Source organism: Symphalangus syndactylus, chromosome 10, assembly GCF_028878055.3.
Source record: "Symphalangus syndactylus isolate Jambi chromosome 10, NHGRI_mSymSyn1-v2.1_pri, whole genome shotgun sequence".
NCBI classification, from domain to species: domain Eukaryota; kingdom Metazoa; phylum Chordata; class Mammalia; order Primates; family Hylobatidae; genus Symphalangus; species Symphalangus syndactylus.
Window position 1 is genome coordinate 40428601 of NC_072432.2, and position 15103 is coordinate 40443703.

General features: G+C 34.6%; 1 protein-coding gene across 1 annotated transcript in view; it reads left to right on the top strand.

Annotated features, from left to right (window-relative positions):
• STPG2 (sperm tail PG-rich repeat containing 2) overlaps positions 1 to 15103 on the top strand; it is a 473086-nt gene that overhangs the window by 278441 nt on the left and 179542 nt on the right. The window contains exon 11 of the mRNA XM_063611010.1: positions 2758 to 2917. Within this exon, the coding sequence (XP_063467080.1) occupies positions 2758 to 2917 (160 nt within the window). The remainder of the gene's footprint in view (positions 1 to 2757; positions 2918 to 15103) is intronic.

A 15103-nucleotide genomic window follows, 5' to 3' on the forward strand; every position in this document is an offset into this window, starting at 1 on the left:
TTCCTGGAACACTGCCTTTATGTGATTCTCAACAACTTAACTATTTTTGATTTGTTTGTAGCTTAAAATACTAGAGACTTCCCTTTTAATATCCCATTAGCATATCTCTTCAGGCAAGGTAGATATCACTGAGGGGTTCATGAGTCCTATACCTAATAAAGATAATAATGCCAATGGCAATGATGATAGCAATGAAAGCCAACACTGGTACTCCTTGTGTGTCAGAAAACATTTTAAGAATTTTATGCACATTAATTATATGAAATCTATGCTTCTTTATGTTATTTTAGGGTAGGGCTTTGGTTTTCCAGATGAGGAAGTCAGGACACTAAGCCTATGACCAGGATTCATGTTCTAGCTAAAAAATGAGACCAGGAAGATGAGAGCCAGACATTTTTAACTTTTGTGTTGGGACCCAGATTCTCTGCTGTATAATATGGAATTTCCCAAATGCAAGAACAGGATTTAAATATTGGCATGAGAAAAAAGTCATGCAATAAGCCAAAAAGAGAAAAAAAACTATGAGAAATGTCTATTGTATCCATTCTTCATGTCCCTTCTTTATTTTCTGTGATGTGTAAAGAACCACCAACAAATTCGATGATCTCATCTACAAATACTATTTTTCCCTGACAATGGTATTCAACTCATTTAGGGTACTTTACAGTGTACAGGTGTTGTTTAAATTATTGTTACTAGACAGAGTTTCAGATTTGTCCTATTAATCATCAGCTTAGGATATTTACTTGAAATGTTAATCTCTTGGTCAGATAAAATGAGAATTTAAGATGAGTAGCAAGACGAAGGAACATCAGTAAAGTAGACAAGCAGGGAATATGTTTCAGAGAAGAATAAATATACATAGGAACAGGTGGTCATGAACAAGGGTAATATACATTGGATTGGTAAGAGAGGCAGGGAATCTACTGGAATTTAAGGAACTAGTTTGACAAACTTTTCCAGGCGTGAACAAACTATTGTTAAAGAACACTGATCACTGACACAGTTTCTTGTGTTTGCTTCAAGTTATTTAAAAAAATAGTTTCTGTGTGGCAGTAGCCAAATTTATCAATTATATCCAGTCTAGACACTGGAATAAGAAATAGGTGGTGACACCAGGTAGGGTGTTACAGGAAATGGGAACAATAATGGCTTCTGATAAGAAAACTAAAGTGTATAGTAGGCACAATCAAGATCTTTGCAAAGCTTTCCTATTTACACTAGGCATATTGTATGCACAGGATCTCTTTGTGCTTTTATAATCTCTTCCAGTTTCTTTTCACATACCATAGAGGCAGCCCCAAAAGATACACAAATAATCCATGGAAATATTGCCTCTATTGCTTATTTTCAGCCTACCTTTACTGTATATACTCTTGATGCAGGCAAAAAGAAAATAGCTTCCAGCATTTCTTAGGTGACTTACCTGTCATGACATTTCATGTTTAACATGGGACTCAAACCAGAAGTGGGGGTTTCATGTAAGAATCCCCTACCCTAGTCATGATCTTACCATATTTTGTGATTCTTTGGAAGTGGAAGATAATGTTGTTAGCATATGCTTGAGGGTGATAATATGGATGTAAGGAACAAGAAAAAATATGTTTCTAAAATATGGCTCCTAGAGGGACTTCAAAAATATGCTTTCTCAGTATCCAAATTTGTTTGACTTATTTGAAACTTTAAAATACTTCCCTGTTAGCTCAAACTCTGATTGGTCAGCCTTTGTTTTTGCATTGAAATTAGCTTTTCTAGAATAGTAAGATTCACTTAACCCTTCTATAGAAATAGGTACCAAGCTAAGTACTTTACTCATTTTAACTAATTTAATCCTCAGAATAATATTATAAAATAAGTACTATCATTTTTCTCACTTTTCATATGCAAAAACTCAGGATCACAGAGGGTAAGTGGCTTGCTTAAGGTACATAGCTAGTAAGCAGCAGATATTTGGAACCTAGGAAGTCTAGTGCCAGGGTCCACATGCTTAGCCATAAGACTTTCCTGCCTACTGGGAAATCATTAACACTTAAAAAGTTTTGGTGTTTATACGTAATCTAGGTGAACAGATTTCAAAGGAATATGTTATAATTTGAGGAAAATGAGTTTAAAAAAGTTTTCACTGATATCTCAGTTTAGCTAATTGTATAAGGCATTACTTGCCCAACAAATATATGGCACTTATATTTCATTCAGTTTAGAATTAATTATTATTATATTTATTAATATCCATGTGGGTTCATGTTGATTAAAAATATTACTATGACTGCAGTTCATATAAAGAACCATAAATGATGAAAGAGGAAGCCTTCTAACTTTATTGTAATCTATTAAAGATGAACTAAGCAGTCTCATTTTGTAGAATAAGTAAAGCAATGTTCACTTAAAACAATAAAGCAGGAATAGTTCTGCTGCTTAGGAAAACAGGTAATCATTGCTCTCATTCTTGTAAGCAATTTGATTTTCAGGTCTTAAATTGAATATATTTGATCTATATCATGAAAGCTATTTTTTAAAGAATATGATCCTAAAGTTCATACTTGTGTTTATTTTACTTTAATTTTGGTAAATAAATTTACATTTTTATTAGGTGGGCTAGATTTAAGAATTCTTTTTTAAGTTTCTATTTTTAATGTTTAATTAATAAAAGTTTTAGGATTTTTCTACTTATTGCTTGCTGTAACCATGCATCTGATATCTTCTTGGATATTTTCTATATAAGATATATTTATGCTCATCTATTAAATTTTTTTTCAGGTTATTCCAGCGCCAGGCAGCTATGATGTTCACAAATCATATGAGATGTCCCAAGTTAAGCATAAATATATGCCACCTCGTAGTTTAGTGGCTAAAAGAAAACATGCCTCTTTTCTTAGTGCAACTCCTCGGTGCCTAGAAAAAATGACTGATGGGCCAGGTAAGTCTAGATAGTCCTTATAAAGCTATGAGGAAAAAAATTCTAAGGTTTCCATATTAAAATAGCTAGACTTATTGATAGGTTCTTGGAGACTGAAAAGTTAAGCAAAATAATGTATAACAAAACCATTTTTCTCATCAGTGCTGTAACAAAATAACATTGAACTAAACAACATTATTTGAGGGCCTGCTGTGTTGTACATCGTTTTGCTTAAAGTTGCAGTTTCCGAGAACCCATCCATGATGTTATGTGAGGACTTACTGTGATTGTAAACACACATTTGCATTTACCCTGACTCTCTTAAGTGTGTAGGTCAAAAACCAAAAAGGAAAATACTTATTCAGTGAAAGATTTAAGTTATTTTTTCAAATGTAAGAAGATTTTGGGGGAGGGTGGGTTATGTCTCTCAATTTTACCAAAGACAATTTTACCACTTTTACTAAAGCTAATAAAGTCATCCAGCATTGTATTAGGGAAAAAAACAGAACTCATAACATGCTAAAGTTGTTAGAGGAGAAAGGCACCTTACCCTGATTTGGAAAATCAGTCATATAGAAGATATACATCAAGGCAGAATTATTTTTATTTTTTTCAAATATAAAGAAAGAAGCGATATTAAAAAGATAAACATTTGAGCATTTACAATTCCAGAAATAATTTTAATTTTTAAAATTTGATGGTCTTAGCTATCAGTAACAGCATTCTTGTTCTAAAGCAGTAACACTTGCTGGAAATGAAGATAAGTCAGTTACTATGCTATTTTACACAGGCAAACTGGATAGATAACAGGAACAATCGTTTTCAACAGTAAATTACAGATGTATTTTTTCACTAAACAACCATACTGTGTAATGAATTTTTATGAGAATATGGAGAAAAAAATTGAAACAGAACGAAGAAACCCTTTTTTCCAAAGTTTTTAATGAAAAACTAAAACAGGAGAATATAACTTATCCAGCAAGTAGTACTTGGACAGCCCGAGATCCAGAGGCTTGCTTTGTTTCTCATTGCCTTTTAAGAATCAGGCATATTGCCAGCTTATAGATCCATTTTAAGTTGAAATTTCACTTTTTATTTTCTTTTTCTTCTCTTGAGTTATTACACCATGTTGATTTTGTGAGGTTTTAGCTTTGCTGTGAAGTAGGATTCAAACTCCTGTAGTGTGTCCCTGATTACACTCAAATGTGGTCACCCAGGGAAATAAGTTCTTTGAAGTTTCAGCACCATCACCATCATCAAGCACAATCAATTAAATAAGAAATAATATTGATCTCAGGGTCTCATGAAGTAAATTATGTTGAGTATCATATTTCCTGGTATTTTTTGTCTGTCTTCCTTTACTCTCCTCTGCATAAAAATTCTTATAGGTGGAATGCAAAATAAGAGTTTCAGTTAAGTGCCAGGATTCACACTATGACTTTTCATGGCTTCAGTATTTAGCATAGGGCAAGTAAATTAGCTAATTGTTTCATTAGTTTCTGTTTTTCACAATTGAGATATTTGTCACCTACTTGCCTCATGAGAATACAAAAGATTAATGAGAAGTATATTTCAAAGTCATTTTCAGAACCTTTGAAGCTCCTTTGAAGTATAAGATCTTATCATAATATGAAATATATTTCTTCTTAATGTTAAGCCAACACTAACTTCTAAAAGAATTTGAGAGTTAAGGGAAATGTCTTCATTTGGAAGACAGTTATTATTTGGAAGTCAAAGACATAGTACAACTGCAGAGCAGACAGCTTGTGAAATGAAAAGAGTTTATCATGTTGGTTAATACCAGTAATTCATGAAGTTTGCTATCCTGCATCTTAAAGTGGCCCATACTTCAAAGGGATAATAACAGAAACCCCCATGTCTCTATTGTCAACACATTAGAAAAAACCATATGGACCTCTGAGGCTATTATCTGATACCATGATATATGAAATTTTGTATCCTCTGACATGTAGATATTGTAGTAATTATGGAATTATTCTTTTAAATTTAATCTGCTACCTTAAGGTATACCATCCAAAATATTGCTCTAACATAGATTTAGTAGGTGCCCAGGGCCAATTCAATTAATATCATGCTGTATTCTGGTAATTGAAGATTAACTTTCCTTTGTCTAGACTCTGTTACATTGATCTAATCAAGGACAAGATTCAAGTGCGATATTATTAAGTCTCTAAATAGGTTCCTAATATTTAAATAGAGTTTTGCTTTGTTTTTTTTGATCAATATAACAAAAAATTGTCTATTCTTTTTAATATTAATATATACATACTAATATTGTTTTTGCTTTAAAATGAAAATAGCCCATTTCTGTTTGTAATTTACACCTTAACTTTTGCTAGGGACAACTAATACATGACATCATTTGATATTTAAAAAATTATTATATAATCAAAAGATACAGTGATAATAATTCCATTTGTTATATGGTGTGGTCAATGTTCATCTTATGAATGATTGCCTTTCATATCATAATGTTCTTAGTAACAAAATGAGAAAAGAGGTTTCTTTACCCTATTATTTCTCTTTTAAACATTGGTAATTTTGTTTTGGGAAAGACCTTTTTTGGTAGGATGCAAAATTTCTTATACATCAGATAAAATTATTTAGTATTGTTATATGTATATATGTATGTACACACAAATAAAACTATAACATTGTCTGACTTAATTTGGAGAGCATGATATGCATATTTGTTACTTGGGTCATGACATTCGTAGAAAGAATGCTGTGCCTCATAGAACTTAAAAAAATGTACATTGTTGTCTTTCTATCTATATAGAGAATTATTGGAAAATTAAAATTGATTAGTGGATATCTTACATTTGTAGGTAAAAGTGTTAAGAATTGAGGTTGATGCATACGTGAATAATTGTAATCTCATGGGATTTATGGAACTTATAAGACATTCAATAACTCATGTTATAGCCATGTATTTATTTCAAGTTATTTTAGATACTTATTTAGAGATATGAAAATGGTTTTATTTATAAGTAAAGTTTTTTGGAATATACTTAAGAGGGACAAAACTTATTTTCATTAGTCTAAATTAAAGAAGGAAATAGTACATCTAGAATCAGTATATTATATACCCGTTAGTGTTGGTGTGACTAATAAAACACATTAGAATTGTCTAATGAAGAAATAATTAAATGAGGCATATCTCATTGTAAAGCAGTCTTTTCTTATTACACCAAGTTTTAATTCATGGATATGTAATTGATTTTGTGATTGATCCAACTCAGGTAAAGTGAAATTGTTAAGTGGAAAAGTATTTAAGCATCACTTTATCTCTCACATTGACCTGTTTTTAGTCACGGGTTGGGGGCAGGGGTATGTTCAACAAATTTAAAAAGAAAATGGATATAAACATTGTTGAGAGTGTGGAAAATTGAGGACCCTCATACATTGTGTTGAAAGTATAAATTTATATCAGTGTTTCTTAAGGGCAGGTTGGCAAAATGTTTCAAATATTCATGCCATTTGACCCTAGAGTTCTGCTTCTAAGATCATCCTAAGGCAATTATTGATACCAAAACTTAAACATCAAGGACTTCATTAAAAAAGTAATAAAAAGTCCAAAATGTCCTAAATGGAAAGAAAAGTGGAGTTTAGTTAATTTGGATACATCACTGACTAGAGTCCTATGAAAATATTAGAAATGTTATATGATTTTTTTAAACATGGGAAGATCTTGGTCACAAGATAAGATTAATTTATTCAATCAATTAACAAATATGTATTGAGACTATCTTATATATTAAGCACTCTTCCAGGGACTTGTGATACAGTAAATATTCTAGTCTCATAGAGCTTAATATTAACTTTAATTAATAATATAATTTATTAACTGAATATTAATTTATTGTTATTTATTATCAGTTATTAATTAAATATTGTTAATATTAATTATTAATTAACAATTAATGAATAATATATGCTGTGATACAGTAAATATTCTTGTTTATAGAACTTAATTTCAGATATGAGACATTTAATAAATGAAGAGGTAGATTGATAGATTAATAGAGGAAGAAGGAAAATCAAGCATTTTTAAATTCCATGGGGACAAACAAGAGGTAAAAGGATTGAGAGTTTAGAGTGGATGGTGAATCAATTCCACTCTGGGGAATCAATTCCACTCTGGGGAAGGCTTCACTGAGAAATTAATAAAGGCGTACTTTGGCAATATGGCTTGGTTTGGTTACATACCACTGCAGTGAAACTAAGATTGCAATAAAGCAAGTCACATGAGTTTTTTGATTTCCCAGTACATATAAAATATGTTTAGACTATACTATAGCCTATTAAGTGTGCAATAGCATTATGTCTAAATAAAACAACGTAAATGGCTTAATTAAAAATACTGAATTGCTAAAAAAAAAACTTCTAACAATCATTTGAGCTTTCAGCGAGTCTTTTTCTCCTGGAGGGTCTTGCTTCGTTGTTGGTGGCTGCTGAATAGTCAGAATTTTGGTTACTAAAGGTTGGGGTGGCTCTGGAAATTTCTTAAAATAAGACAACAATGAAATTAGCCACATCGATTGACCCTTCCTTTCATGAGATTTCTCTGTGGTGTCTGATGTGGCTTGATAGCACTTGACCCACAATAGAACTTCTTTAAAAATGGGATTAATCCTCCCTAACCCTACCACTGTTTTATCATCTAAGTTTATCTAATATTTGAAATCCCTTGTTGTTATTTCAACAGTGTTCACAGCATTTTCACCAGGAGTAAATCCCATCTCAAGGAACAACTTTCTTTGCTCATCCACAAGAATCAACTCCCCATCCCTTCAAGTTTAATCATGAAATTTTAGCAATTCAGTCATCTTCAGGCCCCACTTCTAATTCTAGTTATTTTGCTGTTTCCACCATACATGCAGTTACTTCCTCTGCTGAAATCTTGAACCCCCTAATTCATGAGGAATGGAATCAACCTTTTTCAAACTTCTGTTTATGTTGATATTTTGACATCTTCCCATGAATCATGAATGTTCTTAATGATATCTATGATGGTATAGCCTTTCCAGAAGGTTTTAAATTTACTTTGCCCAGATCCCAGAGGATTCACTCTGTATGGTGGCCATAGCCTTACAAAATGTATTTTTAAACTAAGACTTGAAAGCTGAAATTAGTTTTTGATCCATGGGCTTCAGAATGGATGTTGTATTAGCAGGCATGAAAATAACACTAATTTCCGTGTGCATCTCCATCAGAGCTCTTGGGTGACAAGGTGCCTTATCAACAAGTAGTAACACTTTTATTTTGTAAGTGAAAGCAAGTTTATTAAGAAAATAAAGGAATAAAGAATGGCTACTCCATAGACAGAGCAGCCCTAGGGGCTGTTGGTTGTCCATTTTTACAGTTATTTCTTGATTATATACTAAACAAGGGGTGGATTATTCATGAGTTTTCTAGCATTTCTTAGAACTGAGGATTCCTTCCATTTTTAGACCATATAGGATAACTTTATGACATTGCCATGGCATTTGTAAGCTGTTGTGGCACTGGTGGGAGTGTATCAGTGAGGATGACCAGAGGTCACTCTCGTCACCATCCTGGTTTTGATTGGATTTAGCTGGCTTCTTTACTGCATGCTGTTTTATCAGCAAGGGCTTTAGGACCTGTATCTTGTGCCAACCTCCTATCTAATCCTGTGAATTAGAATGAGCAACTTAACTGGGAATGCAGCCCAGCATGTCTCAGCCTTATTTTACCCAAGCACTACTTAAGATGGAGGCACTCTGATTCAAATGCCTCTGACATTTTCCCCCTCCCTTTTATAAGAGAACCCTTAATCCTAAGGGTTTGAGAGGGATGAAGATCCATCTTCTGTAACTTTAGGCTGAACAGGGGTGATAATATTGCTGCCTAACTATTGGGTCTCTTGCATTCAGGGTAGAGAGCAGCTCAGTCAGAAAGTGTAGGTATGGTCAGGGCAATACATAACTCTTCAGTACCAAGAAAGGGTGAGATCCATCCCTCTTGTTTCTTCTGAGCAGCAGCCAGAGATTGTTGGTCGAACACAGGAATAAGCAGGGTTAGTCTAAATTGTACAAAAAACTCAAAAACAACTGATGAGACTAGCATCTAATAGCATGTGTACCATATTTCTTGAAACATATTTTTTTCTCTCTCCAGTCTCCCATTTTTAATAAAGACAAATCATAGTATGACCAGTTTGCTTTATTATATTTGGCCTGATTATCTGTATAAGGTGCAGCAAGAATAATCATTATTTTTTATTATACTTTAAGTTCTGGGGTACATGTGCAGAGTGTGCATGTTTGTTACATAGGTATACATGTGCCATGTTGGTTTGCAGCATCCATCACCCCTTTGTCTACATTAGGTATTTCTCCTGGTGCTATCCCTCCCCTAGCACCCCACCCCGCGACAGGCCCTGGTGTGTGATGTTCTCCTGCCTGTGTCCATGTGTTCTCATTGTTCACCTCCTACTTATGAGTGAGAACATGTGGTGTTTGGTTTTCAGTTCGTGTGTTAGTTTGCTGAGAATGATGGTTTCCAGCTTCATCCATGTCACTGCAAAGGACATTAATTCATTCTTTTTTATGGCTGCATAGTATTCCATGGTGTATGTGTGCCACATTTTCTTTATCCAGTCTGTCATTGATGGACATTTGGGTTGGTTCCAAGTCTTTGCTATTGTGAAGAGTGCCGCAATACACATATGTGTGCATGTGTCTTTATAGTAGAATGATTTATAATCCTTTGGGTATATACCCAGTAATGGGATTGCTGGGTCAAATGGTATTTCTGGTTCTGGATACTTGAGTAATCGCCAGACTGTATTCCACAACAGTTGAACTAATTTACACTCCCAACAGTGTAAAAGCATTCCTATTTCTCCACACCCTCTCCAGCATCTGTTTTTTTCCTGACTTTTTAATCATCACCATTCTAACTAGCATGAGATGGTATCTCATTGTGGTTTTGATTTGCATTTCTCTAATGACCAGTGATGATGAGCTTTTTTTTTTTTTTTCACATTTGTTGGCTGCATAAATGTCTTCTTTTGAGAAGTGTCTGTTCATATCCTTCACCCACTTTTTGATGGGGTTATTTGTTTTTTTTTTCTTGTAAATTTGTTTAAGTTCTTTGTAGATTCTGGATATTAGCTCTTTGTCAGATGGATAGATTGCAAAATTATTCTCCCATTCTGTAGGTTGCCTGTTCACTCCGATAATAGTTTCTTTTGCTGTGCAGAAGCTCTTTAGTTTAATTAGATCCCATTTGTCAATTCTGGCTTTTGTTGCCATTGCTTTTGGTGTTTTAATCATAAAGTCTTTCCCCATGCCTGTGTCCTGAATGATATTGCCTAGGTTTTCTTCTGGGGTTTTTATGGTTTTAAGTCTTATGTTTAAGTGTTTAATTCATCTTGAGTTAATTTTTGTATAAGATATAAAATGTCCAGTTTCAGTTTTCTCCATATGGCTAGCCAGTTTTCCCAACACCATTTATTAAACAGGGAATCTTTCCCCATTGCTTTTGTCAGGTTTATCAAAGATCTGATGGTTGTAGATGTGTGGTGTTGTTTCTGAGGCCTCTGTTCTGTTCCACTGGTCTATACATCTGTTTTGGTACCAGTACCATGCTGTTTTTGTTACTGTAGCCTTGTAGTATAGTTTGAAGTCAGGTAGCCTGATGCCTCCAGCTTTGTTCTTTTTGCTTAGGATTGTCTTGGCAATGCGGGCTCCTTTTTGGTTCCATATGAAATTTAAAGTAGTTTTTTCCAATACTGTAAAGAAAGTCAGTGGTAGCTTGAGGAGGATAGCATTGAATCTATAAATTACTTTGGGCAGTATGGTCATTTTCACAATACTGATTCTTCCTATCCATGAGCGTGGAATGTATTTCCATTTATTTGTGTCCTCTGTTACTTCATTGAGCAGTGGTTTGTAGTACTCCTTGAAGAGGTCCTTCACATTTCTTGTCAGCTGTATTCCTAGGTATTTTATTCTCTTTGTGGCAATTATGAATAGGAGTTCACTCATGATTTGGCTCTGTTTGTCTGTTATTGGTGTATAGGAATGCTTGTAATTTTTGCACATTGATTTTGTATCCTGAGACTTTGCTGAAGTTGCTTATCAGCTTAAGGAGATTTTGGGCTGAGACGATGGGGTTTTCTAAATAATCACGTCATCTGCAAACAGAGACAATTTGACTTTCTCTTTTCCTATTTGAATACCCTTTATATCTTTCTCTTGCCTGATTGCCCTGGCCAGAACCTCCAATACTATGTTGAATAGGAGTGGTAAGAGAGGGCATCCTTGCCTTGTGCCAGTTTTCAAAGGAAATGCTTCCAGTTTTTGCCTATTCAGCATGATATTGGCTGTGGTTTGGTCATAAAGAGCTCTTATAATTTTCAGATGTGTCCCATCAATACCTAGTTTATTGAGAGTGTTTAGCATGAAAGGTGTTGTCAAAGGCCTTTTCTGCATCTATTGAGTTAATTATGTGTCTTTTTTATCATTGGCTCTGTTTATGTGATGGATTACATTTATTGATTTGTGTATGTTGAACCAGCCTTGCATCCCAGGGATGAAGCCAGTTTGATCATGGTGGATAAACTTTTTGATGTGCTGCTGGATTCGGTTTACCAGTATTTTACTGAGGATTTTTGTATCAATATTTATCAGGGATATTGGCCTGAAATTTTCTTTTTTTGTTGTATCTCTGCCATGTTTTGGTATCAGGATGATTCTGGCCTCATTAAATGAGTTAGGGAGGATTCACTCTTTTCTATTGTTTGGAATAGTTTCAGAAGGAATGGTACCAGCTCCTCTTTGTACCTCTGGTAGAATTTGGCTGTGAATCCATCTGGTCCTGGATGTTTTTTGGTTGGTAGGCTATTAATTGCTGCCTCAATTTCAGAACTTGTTATTGGTCTATTCAGGGATTCAACTTCTTCCTGGTTTAGACTTGGGAAGGTGTATGTGGCCAGGAATTTATCCATTTCTTCTAGATTTTCTAGTTTATTCGTGTAGAGGTGTTTATAGTATTCTCTGATGGTAGTTTGTATTTCTGTGGGATCAGTAGTGATATCCCCTTTATCATTTTTTATTGCGTCTATTTGATCCTTCTCTCTTTTCTTCTTTATTAGTCTGGTTAGTGGTCTATTTTGTTGATCTTTTCAAAAAAGCAGCTCCTGGATTCATTGATTTTTTGAAAGGTTTTTTTGTGTCTCTGTCTCCTTCATTTCTGCTCTGATCTGAGTTATTTCTTGTCTTCTGCTAGCTCTTGAATTTGTTTGCTGTTGCTTCTCTAGTTCTTTTAATTTTGATGTTCGGGTGTCAATTTTAGATCTTTCCTACTTTCTCTTATGGCCATTTAGTACTATAAATTTTTCTCTACACACTGCTTTGAATGTGTCCCAGAAATTCTGCTACATTGTGTCTTTGTTCTCATTGGTTTCAAAGAACGTCTTTATTTCTGCCTTCTTTTCGTTATTTACCCAGTATTCATTCAGGAGCAGATTGTTCAGTTTCCATGTAGTTGTGTGGTTTTGAGTTAGTTTTTAATCCTGAGTTCTGATTTGATTGCACTGTGGTCTGAGAGACTGTTTGTTATGATTTCCGTTCCTTTGCATTTGCTGAAGAGTGTTTTACTTCCAGTTATGTGGTCAATTTTAGAATAAGTCAGATGAGGTGCTGAGAAGAATGTATATTCTGTTGATTTGGGGTGGACAGTTCTGTAGATGTCTTTTAGGTCCACTTGTTCCAGAGCTGTATTCAAGTCATGAATATCCTTGTTAATTTTCTGTGTCGTTGATCTGTGTAATATTGACAGTGGGGTGTTAAAGTCTCCCACTATTATTGTGTGGGAGTCTAAGTCTCTTTGTAGGTCTCTAAGAATTTGCTTTAGGAATCTGGGTGCTCCCGTATTGGGTGCATATATATTTAGGATAATTAGCTCTTCTTGTTGCATTGATCCCTTTACCATTACGTAATGCCCTGTTTCTCTCTTTGATCTTTGTTGTTTAAAGTCTATTTTATCGGAGACTAGGATTGCAACCTCTGCTTTTTTTTGCTTTCAATTTGCTTGGTAAATTTTCCTCCATCCCTTTATTTTGAGCCTATGTGTGTCTTTGCACGTAAGATGGGTCTCCTGAATACAGCACACCAATTGGTCTTGACTGTTTATCCATTTTGACAGTCTGTGTCTTTTAACTGGGCATTTAGCCTGTTTAAATTTAATATTGTTATGCATGAACTTGATCATGTGATTATGATGCTAGGTGGTTATTTTGCCCATTAGTTGGTGCAGTTTCTTCATAGTGTTGATGGACATTACAATTTGGTATGTTTTTGCAGTGGCTGGTACTGGTTGTTCCTTTCCATGTTTAGTGCTTCCTTCAGGAGCTCTTATAAGGCAGGCTTGGTGGTAACAAAATCTCTCAGCATCTGATTGTCTTTAATGGATTTTATTTCTCTTTCACTTATGAAACTTAGTTTGACAGGATATGAAATTCTGTCTTGAAAATACTTTTCTTTAAGCCTCAGCAAATGTAAAAGAACAGAAATTATAACAAACTGTCTCTCAGACCACAGTGCAATCAAACTAGAACTCAGGATTAAGAAACTCACTCAAAATCACTCAACTACATGGAAACTGAACAACTTGCTCCTGAATGACTTTTGGGTACATAATGAAATGAAGGCAGAAATAAAGATGTTCTTTGAATCCAACGAGAAGAAAGACACAACATACTAGAATCTCTGGGACACATTCAAAGCAGTGTGTAGAGGGAAATTTATAGCACTAAATGCCCACAAGAGAAAGCAGGAAAGATTCAAAATTGACACCCTAACATCACAATTAAAAGAACTAGAAAAGCAAGGGCAAACACATTCAAAAGCTAGCAGAAGGCTAGAAATAACTAAAATCAGAGCAGAACTGAAAGAAATAGAGACACAAGAAACCCTTCAAAAAATTAATGAATCCAGTAGCTGGTTTTTTGAAAAGATCAACAAAATTGATAGACTGCTAGCAAGACTAATAAAGAAAAAAAGAGAGAAGAATCAAATAGATGCAATAAAAAATGAAAAGGGATATCACCACTGATCCCACAGAAATACAATCTACCATCAGAGAATACTACAAACACCTCTATGCAAATAAACTAGAAAATCTAGAAGAAATGGATAAATTCCTCGACAAATACACCCTCCCAAGACTAAACCAGGAAGAAGTTGAATCTCTGAATAGACCAATAACAGGCTCTGAAATTGTGGCAATAATCAATAGCTTACCAACCAAAAAGAGTCCAGGACCTGATGGATTCACAGGCGAATTCTACCAGAGGTACAAGGAGGAGCTGGTACCATTCCTTCTGAAACTATTCCAATCGATAGAAAAAGAGGGAATCCTCCCTAACACATTTTATGAGGCCAGCATCATCCTGATACCAAAGCCTGGCAGAGACATAACCAAAAAAGAGAATTACAGACCAATATCCTTGATGAACATTGATGCAAAAATCCTCAATAAAATACAGGCAAACCGAATCCAGCAGCACATCAAAAAGCTTATACACCATGATCAAGTGGGCTTCATCCCTGGGATGCAAGGCTGGTTCAACATATGCAAATCAATAAATGTAATCCAGCTTATAAACAGAACCAAAGACAAAAACCACGATTATCTCAATAGATGCAGAAAAGGCCTTTGACAAAATCCAACAATCCTTCAGGCTAAAAACTCTCAATAAATTAGGTATTGATGGGACATATCTCAAAATAATAAGAGCTATCTATGACAAACCCACAGCCAATATCATACTGAATGGGCAAAAACTGGAAGCATTCTCTTTGAAAACTGGCACAGGACAGCGATGCCCTCTCTCACCACTCCTATTCAACATAGTGCTGGAAGTTCTGGCCAGGGCAATCAGGCAGGAGAAGGAAATAAAGGGTATTCAATTAGGAAAAGAGGAAGTCAAATTGTCCCTGTTTGCAGATGACATGATTGTATATCTAGAAAACCCCATTGTCTGAGAACAAAATCTCCTTAAGCTGATTGGCAACTTCCGCAAAGTCTCAGGATACAAAATCAATGTACAAAAATCACAAGCATTCTTGTACACCAATCACAGACAAACAGAGAGCCAAATCATGAGTGAACTCCCATTCACAATTGCTTCAAAGAGAATAAAATACCTAGGAA